Source organism: Dendropsophus ebraccatus, chromosome 5 (assembly GCF_027789765.1).
Source record: "Dendropsophus ebraccatus isolate aDenEbr1 chromosome 5, aDenEbr1.pat, whole genome shotgun sequence".
Taxonomy (NCBI): domain Eukaryota; kingdom Metazoa; phylum Chordata; class Amphibia; order Anura; family Hylidae; genus Dendropsophus; species Dendropsophus ebraccatus.
Genome location: NC_091458.1, coordinates 16973447 through 16991084, shown reverse-complemented (window position 1 = coordinate 16991084; position 17638 = coordinate 16973447). Strand labels below are relative to the sequence as shown.

The 17638-nt window shown below is 47.6% G+C and overlaps 1 protein-coding gene and 1 long non-coding RNA gene across 2 annotated transcripts in view; both read left to right on the top strand.

Moving 5' to 3' along the window:
* Nucleotides 1-227: 227 nt before the first annotated feature.
* LOC138793407 (uncharacterized) lies at nt 228-6522 on the top strand. Its single transcript, XR_011363255.1, has 5 exons — nt 228-365; nt 460-529; nt 2065-2193; nt 5310-5448; nt 6355-6522. It is a non-coding gene; the product is annotated as an uncharacterized lncRNA (long non-coding RNA).
* A 5958-nt stretch (nt 6523-12480) lies between these two features.
* Nucleotides 12481-17638, top strand: part of YAP1 (Yes1 associated transcriptional regulator) — a 37061-nt gene continuing 31903 nt past the window's right edge. The window contains exon 1 of the mRNA XM_069972894.1: nt 12481-12918. Within this exon, the coding sequence (XP_069828995.1) occupies nt 12691-12918 (228 nt within the window). The 5' untranslated portion in view covers nt 12481-12690. The remainder of the gene's footprint in view (nt 12919-17638) is intronic.

Sequence of the window (17638 nt, the reverse complement as noted above, 5' to 3'; positions counted from 1 at the left end):
TCTGGTCACAATCATCTGATCACCTGGACCATGGGCACCATGAGGGAGATTAATCAAACATGGTGTAAAGTGAAACTGGCTCAGTTGCCCCTAGCAACCAATCAGATTCCACCTTTCATTTTCCATGGAGTCTGTGAGGAATGAAAGGTGGAATCTGATTGGTTGCTAGGGGCAACTGAGCCAGTTTCACTTTACACCATGTTTGATAAATCCCCCCCCCCATATTTTTAGCATGGCAGGTGTCTCCGCTATAAAACAGCAAGATACCAAGTTTTTGTAGGTTCGTGTAAAGTCTTGGGCCGAAGTTGTCAGTGACAACCGGGTGAAATCCCTGACATTCTACCCCGGGGTAAATAAATGATAAGGTGTGTGTGCTTATCGCGCTGTTGACTCAGCTTTGAGGAGATCCCAGTTTGCGATGTTTATCCAGCCATCATCTTTTCCTGTTGTCTTCTCCAGGACCCCAGGAGCAGAGGACAGCTTGAGATTGGAGGAGTGCTGGGAACGGCCGTCCGTTTATCTTTCCCAGGTTCTTTACCTCTTCTCACACAATATAGAGCCCATTAAATCAACATGGTGTTTGTGGAGCAGTCTAATCTCCTGGAGAGGGGCTCAGCATTCACTCCAGTGCGTCTTCAGGGTCTTCTGAGATGTCCCCAATGTCACATTGGTGGGAGGGAAGCTTGGTGGGAACTCAGGGCAGCTTTTTATATGACCTGCTGCCAGATATATGGACTGGGTCCTGGTGAAGGTTTTACTGCACTCACCAGATGTTCCTTGCAGGGATTTCACCTTTTAGACCCCATAATGGTCACTAAAGGGAAGGTCAGGGTGCTGCATCCCGTCAGATGTTTGACCGACAGCGATTGGCTGCTGGGTACATGGGCACATCTTCAGGGAAGTGAAAAAAAATTATTTAATGGTGCCACTGTGTCACTGCCCCCTATTGTATTACGCCACCATGATGTAATTACCTGCCTCATTGTGCCCTAATAAACTGCAACACCATGCTGCCCTATTGATCTGCAAACCCAAGCCCTAAAGCTCTGTGCCACCATGCCCCCAATAATCTGTACTACTGATTGATCTGTGCCATCTTGGCCCTATTGATCTGGACCACAATGCACCAATAATTTGTGACACCATGTCCCTAGAGATCTGTGCCACCATGCCCCTAGTGATCTGTGCCACCATGCCCCTAGTGATCTGTGCCACCATGTCCCTAATAATCTGTGCCGCCATGTCCCTAATGATCTGTGCCACCATGTCCCTAATGATCTGTCCCACCATTTCCCTAATGATTTGTGCCGCCATGTCCCTAATGATCTGTGCAGCCATGTCCCTAATGATCTGTGCCACCATGTCCCTAATAATCTGTGCCGCCATGTCCCTAATGATCTGTGCCACCATGCCCCTAGTGATCTGTGCCACCATGCCCCTAGTGATCTGTGCCACCATGTCCCTAATAATCTGTGCCGCCATGTCCCTAATGATCTGTGCCACCATGTCCCTAATGATCTGTCCCACCATTTCCCTAATGATTTGTGCCGCCATGTCCCTAATGATCTGTGCCGCCATGTCCCTAATAATCTGTGCCGCCATGTCCCTAATGATCTGTGCAGCCATGTCCCTAATGGTCTGTGCCGCCATGCCCCTAATGATCTGTGCCACCATGTCCCTAATGATCTGTGCTGCCATGTCCCTAATATTCCGTGCCGCCATGTCCCTAATGATCTGTCCCACCATGTCCCTAATATTCTGTGCTGCCATGTCCCTAGTGATCTGTGCCGCCATGTCCCCATGTCGCCATGAAATATGAAACCAACAATAAGCAGTGTTTTTACCAATCTCTCATTGACTAGTTATTGTACTCTATCCCACCAGGAATATATGACTAGTTATTGTACCCTATCCCACCAGGAATATATGATTAGTTATTGTACCCTATCCCACCAGGAATATATGACTAGTTATTGTACTCTATCCCACCAGGAATATATGACTAGTTATTGTACTCTATCCCACCAGGAATATATGACTAGTTATTGTACTCTATCCCACCAGGAATAATATGTATTCCCCTCTGGACTACCAGTCAGTGTCAGTGACAGAAGTGGTGACTAGCTGTGATGTAGAAGACGCTGATACTACACCCAGATAATAGATAACGCCATTTGATGCCAGTCTTATCAGGTCAGTATCTGTAATGAATTTCTTGCAGGATAAGAATAATATGAAAGTAAAAGTCTTCCTGTTTGTTCTGGAGCGGATCCAAGTCTTTTATGTTTGTTGTATGACTCACTGCAATATATCCTGGCAAACCGCTTCTCTCTTTGCTCTCAAGAGAGATTATCATCTTAACACTAGTTATGCTAATTCAGAGCAACATGGGAAAACTTTCTGCAAGTTCACACTGTACAGTATCTCCCAGCAGAATCCAAGAGAGAAGGAGACGGATCCCAAATTCATAGAGAAGAGATAGTGGAGAACTTTTATCTATCTATCTATCTATCTATCTATCTATCTATCTATCTATCTATCTATCTATCTTCTATCTATCTATCTCTCTATCTCCCTATCTATCTATCTCCTATCTATCTATCTATCTATCTATCTATCATGCCCCCCTTTCCCCCCACCCTCATAGATGCCCCCCTCTTTCCCCCCACCCTCATAGATGCCCCCCTCTTTCCCCCCACCCTCATAGATGCCCCCCTTTCCCCCCACCCTCATAGATGCCCCCCTCTTTCCCCCAACCCTCATAGATGCCCCCCTCTCCCCCCCCCACCCTCATAGATGCCCCCCTCTCCCCCCCACCCTCATAGATGCCCCCCTTTCCCCCAACCCTCATAGATGCCCCCTCTTCTCCCCCACCCTCATAGATGCCCCCCTCCCCCCCCCCCACCCTCATAGATGCCCCCTCTTTCCCCCCACCCTCATAGATGCCCCCCCTCTTTCCCCCCACCCTCATAGTTCCCCCCCTCTTTCCCCCCCCCCCCCACCCTCATAGTTCCCCCCCTCTTTCCCCCCACCCTGCAGGCTGATAAAAAAACAAAACAAAACTTAACTCACCTGACAACGCGCTCCCACGTTGATCCTCACTCCTCCTGGTCTGTCCCCGGCTGCTGCGCGGCTGCCGGTGATGTTGCGTCTTATCCCTGGCAGCGCGCGCATCCCAGAGCTCCCTGCGCGCCGGAACCGGAAGTCAGGGCCCAAGGCACGCAGGGAGCTCTGGGATGTGCGCGCTGCCGGGATAAGACGTGACATCACCGGCAGCCGCGCAGCAGCCGGGGGAAGACGGAGCCGGACTCTTGTGACCGCAAGTAAAACAATGCTTGCGGTCACAAGAGTGATTGATCGGGAGGGCCTCGCAGGGCCCTGGGGGCCCCGTGGGCCCCCCTTCGTGGCGGGCCCGGTCGCGGCGGCGACCGCCGCGACCGCGGTAGCTACGCCACTGTATCTATCTATCTATCTCCTATCTATCTATCAATTATCTATCTATCTATCTATCTCCTATCTATCTATCTATCTATCTATCTATCTCCTATCTATCTATCTATCTATCTATCTATCTCTCTCTCATCTATCCATTTATTGCTGCGTTTACACAGAACGATTATCGTTCGAATTTTCGCAAAAACGATCGCATTGAGCGATAATCGTTCCATGTAAACACAGCAAACGATCAAGCAATGAGTGAAAAATCGTTCATTTTGATCTTTTAATGGTACTTTCACCTGACCGCACGATTAACGATTTAGAATGAACGATGTTTTTTTCATAACGATCAGCGTTTACACGGAACGATACATCGTACGGAAAAATCTTTTGCGATCGCTTAACGTTTCAATAATTTATATTGAAGATTTTACTCATACATAGGTGAAGCCGTTGAAAGACTGTTTGTATGAAACGATCTGCGAATTTTTTGCGAACGATCAACGACGATTTGAGAAGTTGTTGAAAGATCAAAATGAACTATTTTTCGCTCGTCGCTTGATCGTTCGCGGCGTTTACACGTACGATTATGGTTTGAATTTGACCGTTATCGTGCAAATTCGAACGATAAATCGCTCCGTGTAAAACCACCATAACATGTTCTTAAATCATCGTTCGTCGTTCGCTAAAAATTCGCAGATCGCCTCGTGTAAAAAGTCTTTCAAAGATTCACCCTATATAAAAGATGGGCTTAAACGATCTTAAAAACGATCGCAATAACAATTTTTCTTACACATTTTCTAACGATTTATTTGTCTAAACGCTGATCGTTATGAAAACCAAGTCATTGCTACAAAATCGTTAAACGATCGATTGGGCGAATTATCGCTTCGTGTAAATGTAGCATTACTCTCATCTATTTCCTATCTATCCATCTGGTAAAGAAAAAGATGTGGAATGCAGCTGTCAGAAGCCGGCCTTCAGGCTTGGCTCCCAACAATGCTGGAGCATACAGCTGGCCTACGGCAGATGCCAACACCAAATTCGCAAAGGTCAGCCGGCCGGTTGCTAGGGGCGCACCTGTGAAAGGGTTCCTTGGTCTTGCCATGACTAGCTGACCCTGAGATTATTGTTTTCATTTATCTTGTCCTCATTTTTGTGTTTCAGTAATTCAGGTCAGGGACTGTCGCCCAGTTACCCACTGCCGCCTAGGGCAGATTGTGGTAAATAGGCAGGGACAGTGGGGTGGGTGCCAGTGCAGGGCCTCACCTGTCATGTGTCCCTGACAGCAGAACTCCTTTGATAAAATTAGCCGATGCCCAGCAGCGTACACCCCTGCAACCATGGGTACTGATGTATATAAACAGCAGGATCACCGCAGCAAAATGTGGTTTATTTAGCCCAACATCACAACATTTCGATTTTGCTATGAGATCTTGTACTGCTTGATAAAGATCTCATAGCGAGATCCAAACATTCTGGTGTTGGGCTAAATAAACCACATTTTTTTGTACACTATGGAAGAGATTTATCTAACATGGTGGAAAGTGAAACTGGCTCAGTTGCCCCTAGCAACCAATCAGATTCCACCTTTCATTCCTCACAGACTCTTTGGAAAATGAAAGGTGGAATCTGATTGGTTGCTAGGGGCAACTGAGCCAGTTTCACTTTACACCATGTTTGATAAATCTCCCCCTATATCTTGAGTGCTGCGGTGATCCTATTATTTATATCGATCTATCTGGTGGTCTGCATTCTCTATATGGAAAGGGTCTGTTACAGCTGAGGGGCATTGAAACATGTATGTATATATACAGTATTTTTACAAAAGTCAGTACACCCTTCACATTTTTAAAAATATTTTATTATAGGTGTATAAAGGGGAACTCTGAAGATCAGACACTGGGATGGAATGTAAAGTAGTCAGTGCGCCCCTTGTATAACAGTGTCAATTTGGTGTCTGCCCTCAAAATAACTCAGCACTCAGCCATTAACACCTGGCAACAAAATGTGAGTACACCTCTAAGTGACAATGGCCAAACCTTGCCTATAGTGTGTGTATTGAGTGTGGCCACCATTATTATCCAGCACTGCCTAAAAGGGGAACTCTTGCAAACAAAAAAAAATTCTTGCAAATCAACTGGTGTCCAAAAGTTATATAGATTTTTAATTTACTTCTATTAAAAAAAACTCCAGTCTCCCAGTACTTATCAGCTGCTGTATGTCCTGCATGAAGTGGTGTATTCTTTCCAGTCTGACACAGCGCTCTCTGCTGCCACCTCTGTCAATGTCAGGAACTGTCCAGAGCAGGAGATGTTTTCTATGGGGATTTGCCACTGCGCTGGACAGTTCCTGACAGAGGTGGCAGCAGAGAGCACTGAGCCATACTGGAGAGAATACACCACTACAGGACATACAGCAGCTAATAAGTACTGGAAGACTTCAGATTTTTTAATAGAAGTAAATTATAAATCTATATAACTTTTTGACACCAGTTGATTTGAAAGAAAAAAAAAATTGGGTGGAGTGCCCCTGGGCATCAAGATCACTAATATATATATATATATATATATATATATATATATATATATATGTATATCCTTCTAAATATGCTTTAGACTTCCTCCATGATGGATCGGTTCTGCCACCAGCATTTCTGCTGTCTACCTTGGTGGCCTATAGCTGGATGCAGGGCTATATAATGATAAAGATACCAGATAGCCTACCCTCTGTGTGGGCGGAAGGGCTGAACAACCCCTTTAATTTCCTTTGGCTGCTATGTATCAGCTAAGGCCTACTGAGCCGATGATGAATGTGACCCTCCCGAGTTCCCCGGGTCTTCTCTGACTTATGTTTTCTTTGAACGTCCGATAAGATGTATGAGTAATGTGTTTTCCTTCCTTCCCTGGACCCCAGGTGTAGATACTCCCCTGTGATACTGATCAGACATGATGGCAAGTAGATAGACTTGTGAAGAAGAAGAAGGGCGCTTACCATCAGCGATGACCCAACCGTCCCACCATGTGGTCCGATGATCAGTTGGGGGGTCACCCACTGGTTACTAAACATTGATAGATCTGGTTATATACTCTATGGTGTATTTTTCTCGTATCCTCTTATTGGATTTGAGAGCTTTGTGAGTCAGACATGAACCGTCAATCTATTGTTCCGATCCAAGGAAAGGTTACTATGGGAAATGCCGCTATCGTGTGTCTAAGATCTCCGAGATCCGATGCATCTCCAGATTTCCTCAAGTTCTCAGATAGATCATACAGGACTTCCAGCCAAGTCTCAGCATCATTCCTTTTATTGGAATATTTAAGCTCTGAGCCAGCTGGCTCCTTCCTATTCTAAGCCTATATTTTTATCATTGCTTCCTTACATGGACAGTAGAGTATACAGCACGACTGCCTGCGCCTGCTATACTGACACCGGGACAAGGTCACCAATTCAGAGGCGCCAACAGTTGGAATTTTTTCTATGGACAGGTTGATTAGGGCGTGGCTAATTAGGGAGTGGCTTATTATAGGGTGGGGTTTGTTGGGGTGGGGTGTACCATGGGGTGGGGCCTGTTATGCTTTAGATACTTTAGCGCTCAACAAGGAGCATGGCTGGTGTCCATAGGCTGTATCCATGTTTTTCTGGGAGCCCTAGGATGACATCCAACTTCTGCAGCCACTGGGAATCAAACGCTGGACGTTCAGGGTCATATGACGTTGCCGGACCGGAACATCTCGACAGATCCTTTTAACTCTAGTAATAAGTATCTGATAGGATCCCAAGTTCCCATGTTGGAAGGCTTCCTGTTGAAGTGAAGTAAAGCAATGAGGTCAGGTGCAGCCTCCATGGATGGGACTTGTTCTCCAGCATATCCCACAGATGGTCGATAGGACTGAGATCTGGGGAATCTGGAGGCCGAGTCACCACCTTCATCTCTTTGTCCTGTACAATATCTGCAGTGTGGCCCCTGGGGTATTATCCGCTGCCATCAGGGGGTCTCGCTACCATGATGGGGGGGGGGGGGGTGTATAATGGTCAGGTAGGTGGTCGGTGTCACAGTAACATCCACATGATGCCAGGACATAAGGTCTCCAGCAGAACATTGCCCATCACACTGCCCCCGGCCATCTTGTCTCCTTCCCATAATGCATCCTGGTGCCATCTCTCCCCAGGTAAGTGACGCATACGCACCCGGCCGTCCACATTATGTAATTTTATTCATCAGACCAGACACCTTCCCCCATTGTTCCATGCTCCAGTACTGATGACCATTGTAGACACTTTTGGGGGAAGAAAGGGGTCACACACACACATATATATATATATATATATATATATATATATATATATATATATATATATATATATATAATATTGTTCTGTGCAGCTGATCCAGAGATCTCCTCCTGAATAACATGGACAATAGGTAGGTCTTCCCCTTATGTGCATGAGCCCAGTAGTCCTGGATATTCATGAGAAGCAGAAAACTCCGCCCACCAGCTGCTGATTGGCAGTTATCTATCCATGCTGTGTATAGGCAGTCACCTGTCAGTCAGCAGCTGGAGGGCGGGGGGAGGGGTGTGGCAACAATCCTATTCTCCTGCATATTAGGAGAATGGCAGAACAGAATGATGTCAGTAATACACCCATCTGTTCAGCATTTCTGTCACTAGTTTTTGCTGCCCTCATTTAAGGCAGCATAAACCTGGTGACAGATTCCCTTTAAGGTCAGGTATTCTGATATACACTATATATACACCAGCTTTATTCGGAAAACTCCATTGACACTAATGCCATCATATTTGTATGTTTGTAGTTAACATATCATAAAGGTACAAGCAAGTGGTCACATATTGTCAGTGACCACACAGGACGTGCTCCTATAAATAAAGCTGACTTTACCATAGGAATAGATGAACATGGAGGCCTGCAGGCCCACCAATACAAAACACTTCATACTGTCCTGCCTATAGTAGGACCCTACTGAGCGTGCACCAATGTATGCAATCTCAACACTGTGTATCAAGCTCAATCTGTTCTGCACAGAAAGCGCTTCTTGCCTCTCTATGGTATGGAGGATAGGCTGTGTAGTTTGTTAAAGGGGTTATCCAGCGCTACAAAAACATGGCCACTTTTCCCCCTCTCTTGTCTCCAGTTCAGGTGTGGTTTGCAATTAAAGGAGAAGTCCAGCGAAATTCTTTATTAAATTATTGTATTACCCCTTAAAAGTTATACAAATCACCAATATACACTTATTACGGGAAATGCTTATAAAGTGCTTTTTTCCCTGCACTTACTACTGCATCAAGGCTTCACTTCCTGGATAACATGGTGATGTCACTTCCTGGATAACATGGTGATGTCACTTCCTGGATAACATGGTGATGTCACTTCCTGGATAACATGGTGATGTCACTTCCTGGATAACATGGCGATGTCACTTCCTGGATAACATGGCGATGTCACTTCCTGGATAACATGGCGATGTCACTTCCTGGATAACATGGCGATGTCACTTCCTGGATAACATGGCGATGTCACTTCCTGGATAACATGGTGATGTCACGACCCGACTCCCAGAGCTGTGCGGGTTGTGGCTGCTGGAGAGGATGATGGCAGGAGGATGCTCAGTGTCCCTCCAGTGCCCTGTGTCCCTCAGTGTCCCCCTGCCATCATCCTCTCCAGCAGCCACAACCCGCACAGCTCTGGGAGTCGGGTCGTGACATCACCATGTTATCCAGGAAGTGACATCACCATGTTATCCAGGAAGTGACATCACCATCTTATCCAGGAAGTGACATCACCATGTTATCCAGGAAGTGACATCACCATGTTATCCAGGAAGTGAAGCCTTGATGCAGTAGTAAGTGCAGGGAAAAAAAGCACTTTATGTGCATTTCCCGTAATAAGTGTATATTGGGGATATGTATAACTTTTAAAGGGTAATACAATAATTTAATAAAAGTTTTCACCGGACTTCTCCTTTAAGCTCCATTTACTTAAATGGAACTGAGTTTGAAACCCCACCCAAACTGGAGACAAGAAAAGGGGAAAAGTGGCCATGTTTTTTTGTAGCACTGGATAACCCCTTTAAGCCACTTTGTTGATCAGAGACCTCTACAAGGATAAACTAAGACCCCCAGTGTCCATCAGTCCACCTGCTTCTCTGGTGACTGCTGCACACAGCTCTCCTGCTGTGCCATACCTGTAACAGGCTCCCCTGGCACTACATGTGGTCACTACCGCACTGCTCTCTATACTCTCTTTTTGGTGTATTCTTTCCAGTCTGACACAGTGCTCTCTGCTGCCACCTCTGTCCATGTCAGGAACTGTCCAGAGTAGAAGCAAATCCCCATAGAAAACCTCTCCTGCTCTGGACAGTTCCTGACATGGACAGAGGTGGCAGCAGAGAGCACTGTGTCAGACTGGAAAGAATGCACCACTTCCTGCAGGACATACAGCAGCTGATAAGTACTGGAAGGCCTGACATTGTTGAATAGAAGTAATTTACAAATCCGTATTACTGTCTGACACCAGTTGATTTGGAAAAAAAAGAGTTCCCCTTTAATGGTTACAGTACCAGTACCATTATCTCAAGTGCATGGCTACTATAAGACTAGTAAGATAAGTAGCATCAATGAAAAGAATGAGTCACAAATGTGACTGTACAGACACGTCACCTGACAGTACCTGTACGCTTACCTGACACCACCTCAGTAGTCATGTGACCCCCCAATCATTCCGGCCATGAACCCTTATGAGGAAGCTCCCCGCTCCCTGATGACAGCGTAGGAGAGATAGAACCCTTACCTGACTAGACAAACAGGAGAGAACCAGCACTGCAACTAGTCAGCCTTATGGGGTGAGTCCACACACTGCAGATAGGTTGCAGAAATTACTGCGACTAAAATTAGTTCCATTCATCCAAATGGTGATATTTCAGATGGAAATGTGACCTCACCCTTAGGTCCCTATTCCACCGGACGATTATCGTTCAGTTTATCGTTAAATCGTTCGAATATAAACGTTAATCGTTCGGTTGAATTGCAGTTAACGATTAACGACCAGACGAGAAATCGTTGATCGCTTTAGAAGACCTGGACCTATTTTTATCGTTGCTCGTTCGCAAATCGTTCGCATAGAATAAGACGTCGTTCGGTCGTTCGCACTAGATACGAACGCAATAGCGAAAAAATAGTGAAGGAAAAACTATCGCAAATACGATCATAAGTAACGATTATTGTTCCATGGAAATGAGTGAACGTTTTCAGGTCTTTCGCAATAGCGGTCTTTTGAGATCGTTAATCGTTAGCGATTATGTGAACGATAATCATCCGGTGGAATAGGGCCCTTAGGCTATGTTCACACACTGTAAAATAAAGCACAAATACATCAGTCATTTTGAGGTTAAAAGAGTTCACTATTTTTTTTCCCCTTTCAAATCAACTGGTGATTTGCAATTTATTTCTATTAAAAAATTCTCAAGTCTTCCAGTCGTTATCAGCTGCTGTATGTCCTGCAGGAAGTGATGTATTCTTTCCAATCTGACACAGGGCTCTCTGCTGCCACCTCTGTCCATGTCAGGAACTGTCCAGAGTGGTGGCAAATCCACATAGAAAACCTCTCCTGCTCTGGACAGTTCCTGACATGGACAGAGGTGGCAGCAGGGGAGCACTGTGTCAGACTGGAAAGAATACTCCACTTCCTGCAGGACATACAGCAGTTGATAAGTACAGGAAGACTTGAGATTTTATAGTAGAAATAAATTACAAATTTCTGGCACCAGTTGATTTGAAATTTTTTTTTTGTGAACTACCCCTTTAAAACAAAACAGTCCTATATACCGCAGCAAGGAAGGGATAATGGACTGAGCCAAGGGGAACAACCCAGAGTGGGGAAAAAGTTTCCGTGGCCCATAGGACACTGAACCAATCAGATCACGTCTTTCATTTTTCAAAAGTCCTGTATAAAATAAAAGCTGGGATCTGATTGGTTGCTATGGGGGACTATCAGTAGAACCCAAGCTGCGGCTTTCCAGCTACTGCCACACTACTCCTTCAGAGTGTAATAGCAGGCCAATCCAGGGGTGCACGACCTGCCGCCGCCCAGCTGCTGGAGAACTACAACTCCCATAATGCCTTAACAGCCAAACGGTACCCAGGCATGATGGGAATTGTAGTTTGGTGCCAGCTGGAGGGTCGCAGGTTGCGCACTAGTGGTCTAAACCAACCTGTGTCTCTCCAGCTGTTGCAGAACTACAACTCCCAGCATGCACTGGCAGCAAACTTTAACCCGCGGCTAACCAGTTATTGCAAAACTACAACTCCCAGCATGCACTGACAGCTAACTCCAGCTGTTGTAAAACTACAACTCTCAGCATATACTAGCCGCTAACTCCAACTTGCTGCTTTCCAGTTATTGCAGGACTACAACTCCCAGCATGCACTGACAGCTGACGCCAGACAGTGACTTTCCAGTTGTTGCAGAACTACAACTCCCAGCATGCACTGACAGCTGACGCCAGCCAGTGACTTTCCAGTTGTTGCAGAACTACAACTCCCAGCATGCACTGACAGCTGACACCAGCCAGTGACTTTCCAGTTGTTGCAGGACTACAACTCCCAGCATGCACTGACAGCTGACGCCAGACAGTGACTTTCCAGTTGTTGCAGAACTACAACTCCCAGCATGCACTGACAGCTGACGCCAGCCAGTGACTTTCCAGTTGTTGCAGAACTACAACTCCCAGCATGCACTGACAGCTGACTCCAACTGTTGTAAAACTACAACTCCCAGCATAGGTCGCAGTGTTCCCCTCCAACCTGTGGACTATAACTCCCATCTTGCACTGACTGAGGCTTAAGGCATGATGGGAGTTGTAGTTCCGCACCGGACCCGCAGCTTCTTCTCAGTGACGCTTCTATCTCTTCTCCTATATACAGGAGTGGGAGGGGGCGTGGTTATAGGCGCAGTCTCCGCCCCCTGTCCGGGCTCATCCATAGCATGGGCGTGGCCTGTGGTTGATCACGTGTCCAGGGAAAAAGTTTTGCGGTCCCAGCGGGATGTGAGGAAAGTTTTCTGGTAGTTGGAGCCGAGCGGGAGCTGTGGCCGCGGAGAGCCGGGCGGATTTACCGGGAGCCCCTGCACGGACGGATCGGGACTGTTCACACTGACATGCACGGGAGCCGCGTCCTGTGACCGCCGCAGCCCCGGGAGCCTCTTACCCCCTGCTCTACCCCAGTCACCCGCACCATGGATACCGGAGCCTCCCAGCAGAACGCCGCGGCCGCCCCCCAGCCCCCTCCGGCCGGACACCAGATCGTGCATGTGCGGGGGGACTCGGAGACCGATCTGGAGGCGTTATTTAATGCGGTTATGAACCCCAAAACCGCAAACGTGCCGCAGACTCTGCCCATGAGGATGAGGAAGCTGCCCGACTCCTTCTTCAAGCAGCCCGAGCCCAAGTCTCACTCCCGGCAGGTACGGGATTTAAAGGGCACCGGAGGGGACCGGGAGGGGGGGGGGGGGCACCGGGAGGGGGAGGGGGAGGGGGCAGTGACGGCTCCTATACTCACTATACACTTTATTAGAGGGGGGAGGGGTGTGGGGAGGGAGCCTAAGGGGGCGCTCTAACCTAGTGGTAGGGGGTCTGGGACAATGCGGCCGTATTATGGGGCATTTAAAGGGGGGAGGGGGCTGAGGGTGTGATAAAGTCAGGGGGTGCTGGGATTGTGGGGGTGTTCAGGAGGATAAGAGTGAGGGCATACAGGGGGGGCAAACTTGGTAATAGTGGGGGGGGGGGGGTTAAAGGGGGCAAGGATAAATGGGGGAGGGGGTTTGGAAGATGAGCAATTGAGTTAAGTTGTTATAGAGGGAGCCTAAGGGGGCGCTCTACAGTTATGGGCAGGCCTAGGGTGATGTGGGGGGGCTGGAGGGTATTTAAAGGGGGCAAGACTAAGAAGCCCTGGGATAGAGTTAGAGGTGGGCCTAAGGGGGTGCTGCACTCTAATGTGGTCAGGTAGCAGTGAAGTAAGAGATTTGGGGTGTCCGGATGGGGAGCAGCTGAGCAGTAATGTCAGAGTACGAGCAGTAGGGGGCGTATTCCAAAGTGACAATTGCACTGATACTGTTATTCCCCCTGATATCTGTGCCCCCCCCCCCCCCCAAATCATGACCCTTATAGCATCAGACACATTCCTATGCAGTACCCAGAGAGACCTATAGAGGGCATTGCTCAGCATAGGGGCACCCTTCATTTAGTAGTAGTATCCTAACCTGCTGGGATTTGTAGTTCTACAGTAGTTAGAGGCTACAGATCTGTGTGTCTATCAGACCCGATACGTAGACAACGTATTTAGACGAGTTCTGCGGTTACGTCCGCTCGTCCGTTCCTATTGCGTCTTTGTGTCTGTGCAATCTCTGCTTCTCTCTCTCTCTGGGGTCAGTGCAACTTTTTTTTTTTTTTTTTCCAACTTTGTAGCCAAAGGCGGTGAGTGTGGTGTTGGTTGGGGGGGTGGAGGAGCTGCATGTAGAGTCCTGTTCACTCCCACATTGGAGAGTCGGGCTGTGGGGGAGGAGAGCGGCCGCCTCTCTCTACTCTCTGGGTCCTGTGTAGTAATGGTGATCTGGAAGTCATTTATTAATAGCTTTATATGGCTGTTCTCTCATCTCTTCGCTCAGCCTTGAAGGTGTAACCCCTCGAGTGCCGGAAACGCCGGCTTTCCCATCCTTAGACTTTTTTTTTAATACGTTTCGTGGGGGTCAGGACTTGTTTGTTTTCATTGTGGACTTTGCTGAGTCTGGGCTATACGCCGGCTATTGGTTGCGGTCCTGACTTTGGGCGAGCAGGCTCTGCTGGAGGTCGCTGGGCCGGGCGGACAAATGCAAAACTGAAAAAATTAACAGGGAAAAAAAAAAGTTCAGGACTACAACTCCCATCATGCTCTCATAGTGTTGCAAGTTTCCCAACCTGTTGCAAAACGACAACCCCCAGCATGCTCTCCTGGGGCCTTGTCTCTGAAACCTGCAACTGCTGCACAACTACAACCCCCAGCATGCTCTCCTGGGGCCTTGTCTCTGAAACCTGCAACTGCTGCACAACTACAACCCCCAGCATGCTCTTAAGGCATTGTTTCCCAAGCTGTTGCAAAACTACAACCCCCAGCATGCTCTCTTAGGGCATTGTTTCCCAACCAGCAACTGCTGCAAAACTACAACCCCCAGCATGCTCTCCTAGGGCATGGTTTCCCAACCAGCAACTGCTGCAAAACAGCCTTCGGCTGTTTGGGCATTCTGGGGATTGTAGTTTTGCAACAGTTGTAGTACACTTGATTTATGGTAATGTGAGGGGGCGGAGTTAGCAGTTGCGCTTGGTTCTTAAAGTGGCCTCCCGGCTACATAAGAAGGCACAGTACTATAAATAGTATATCCTCATAAGGGGGGAGGGGGCATCTACAGCTTTCTCGTCAGGGCCCATTTCTAGGAAAAGTTCCTCGAAGTGCTTCAATAGAATCCTTCCTGATCCCTGCTGTACGGAGACTCTTGATAGGACGCCCAGGATAGGGAGCGCTAAAAAGTGACTCTTTAAGCTTCAGTTTCTGATGCTTTATCGCAAGAATAAGTTATCAGCCCATAACCAGGCTCCCCACTGATCATTAGAACAATCCCTTTAAATCTCACTGCCAGGTTCCTATTGCAGCATGACATTGGACATCCTGTCGCCTCACCATTGCCAATGCACAGCGGTGACAACTACACATGGTGGGTGACATCAGTGACCGGGGCTACCTGGAAAATCTCCCTCCTAGAGTTGCATCAACTGGTTGTTACAGTAAAGTACTGCGGAGCAGCAACAGCATGCTGGGAAATGTGGTACCCCAAGATGGGTCTGTACTGCCTTGGCAGTGTAGCCATTCCCTCCTTCTAGGAGAGTGCTGTCCAACTGGTGCAAAACTACAACCCCCAGCATGCCCAGGCAGCTTTCTAGGAGGCATCATTTCACTTTGGGTTTGGCCGGCAGGGCATGCTGGGAGTTGTAGTTTTGCAACTGACGGAAAGCTGGACATGCTGGGAGTTACCAGAGGTTTGGTGAAGCTCTCAGGATGTGCTGGGAGTTGTAGTTTTTCAAATCACAGGTTTGCTTTGGATGGCAGAACGTAAAGGAAATTGTAGTTTTGCAACAACTGGAAAGCGACAGATTAGTATAGGCTGCTGAGAGCTGTAGTTCTGCAGCAGCTAGAAAGCCACAGGTGAGGGGACAACATCAAAGACCATGGTATAGGGCAGGGATTGAGAACCTTCCTCCCTCCAGCTGTTGCAAAACTACAATTCCCATCATGCCTGGGCAGCCAAAGCTAAAGCTTTGGCTGTCCAGGCATGATGGGAATTGTAGTTTTGCAACAGCTGGAGAGCCAAAGGTTTCCTATCCCTGGTATACATGGTGCCTTCACATGCATATACCCTAAGGATAGCTTAAAAAGCGTTGCTGCTAAGTATCCTATTCCACGGGACGATTATCGTTCGCATAATCGTTAACGATAAACGATCTCAAACGAGCACTATTACGATCGACCTGAAATTGTTCACCTATTTACACAGAATGATGATCGTTCTTGTGGCCGTCTTGTTGTCGCTATTGTGTTGGTCGCTACTGCGAACGACGTCTTGTTCCATGCGAGCGATCAACGACTTCTCGTTTGTCGTTTAATCATTAACTGCTATGCAACCGAACAATTATCGCTTCGTTCCGAACGATTATCCGAACAATAATTGTCCAGTGGAATAGGGCCCGACGTGTCCCACGAAGACCTTGTCCGTTATAAATATACAAGGTGATGGGAGATATAGAAATTGGTGATCAGAACTTGTGATCTGGCCTCTTCCCTCCCCCTCTTGGGGTAATGCTGTCCCTTTAATTTGGGTTCCCTTGTTTAGAGTGTATGGGAGTCTCCAAACCCTAAATATTTCCTGTATAATGTTATATTATATCAGCCGCTCAATCACTTTGTTACTTTGTAGCTTCTTCAGGGGATTTGCCAAAGTGATTGTAATAAGGGAGAACAAAAATCCCCCAGCCCTCCTGTGATTGTTTTGCACAGGGCTGGCTGCTGGTTTTCCTGTTGTTGGCCCCAGGGTGGAACGCAGGAGGGAACCCATCCAGGGGGAGGGGCCGGCCATTTAAAAAGAACATGGAAGTATAGGAATGTTTCCAGGACTAGAAAGGAAGCGCTCGGCTGCTGCTGGGGATCTGACATCTCTAGTGTTACAGCCAGACTACCAAATAACTGCACCAGGAATAGGAGACGTAGCAGAGCTAAATGTGTCATCGCAGCCCCAGTCGGCTCTGCTGCATCTGTGTTTGCATGGAGAGCAGAGCGGTCTGGAGGTTGTGGATGGAGGAGGGAACTTTCCCATCCCCCCCCCCAACTTGATCATCACACAAAACTTTTCGTCCGCCATGACCACCCAGGCTCAGTGCTACAATAGCGGAGCTGTGATTTGTCATCGCACCCAGCGCCGGGTGAAGCCGCCTCTCACGGATAAATCCAACTTTAATCTAGTGCAGGAGATTTCCATAACCATTCACAGGATTCTTAATGGCGGCCTGTGCTAAGTCACGTCTAGCTTTTATTACTGGGGTAGGGGGGGGGGGGTTACTTCCCGAGCTGACGTTCAATGTAAAGCTTTAGATATACTACATACACTACAACTCCAAGCATGCCCTGACAGGTAGTTTTGCAGCAGCCGGAAAGCCACAGGTTGGGGGACAATATCATAGAACGTAGCACCCATAGGGTCCCTAAAGATCTGAAATATAGATTATTATTAATAAATATAATTAATATTATAATGGACAGACGCAGATCAAAGATGAGGCTTTCTTCTAGCATGATGGGAGTTGTAGTCTTGCCGCAGCTGGAGTGCCATGGGTTGGTTAACTTTGCTTTACAGCATCCTGTGGTCCACCGGCTGGTGCAAAACCACAGTATCCATCTGCCTGGATAGCTAAAGCTTTGGCTGCCCAGGCATGATGGGAATTGTAGTTTTGCAACAGCTGGAGGGCCGCAGGTTCCCCTTCTGTGCTGTAGAATCTGATGGTCACTGGGCTCAATGCTGGTACACTCACGGATAATGAGAATGGAGGTCCGGTGTCTAGCAATGGGGGCTCCACCACTGCTCCATGCACCATCTAAGGCAGCGG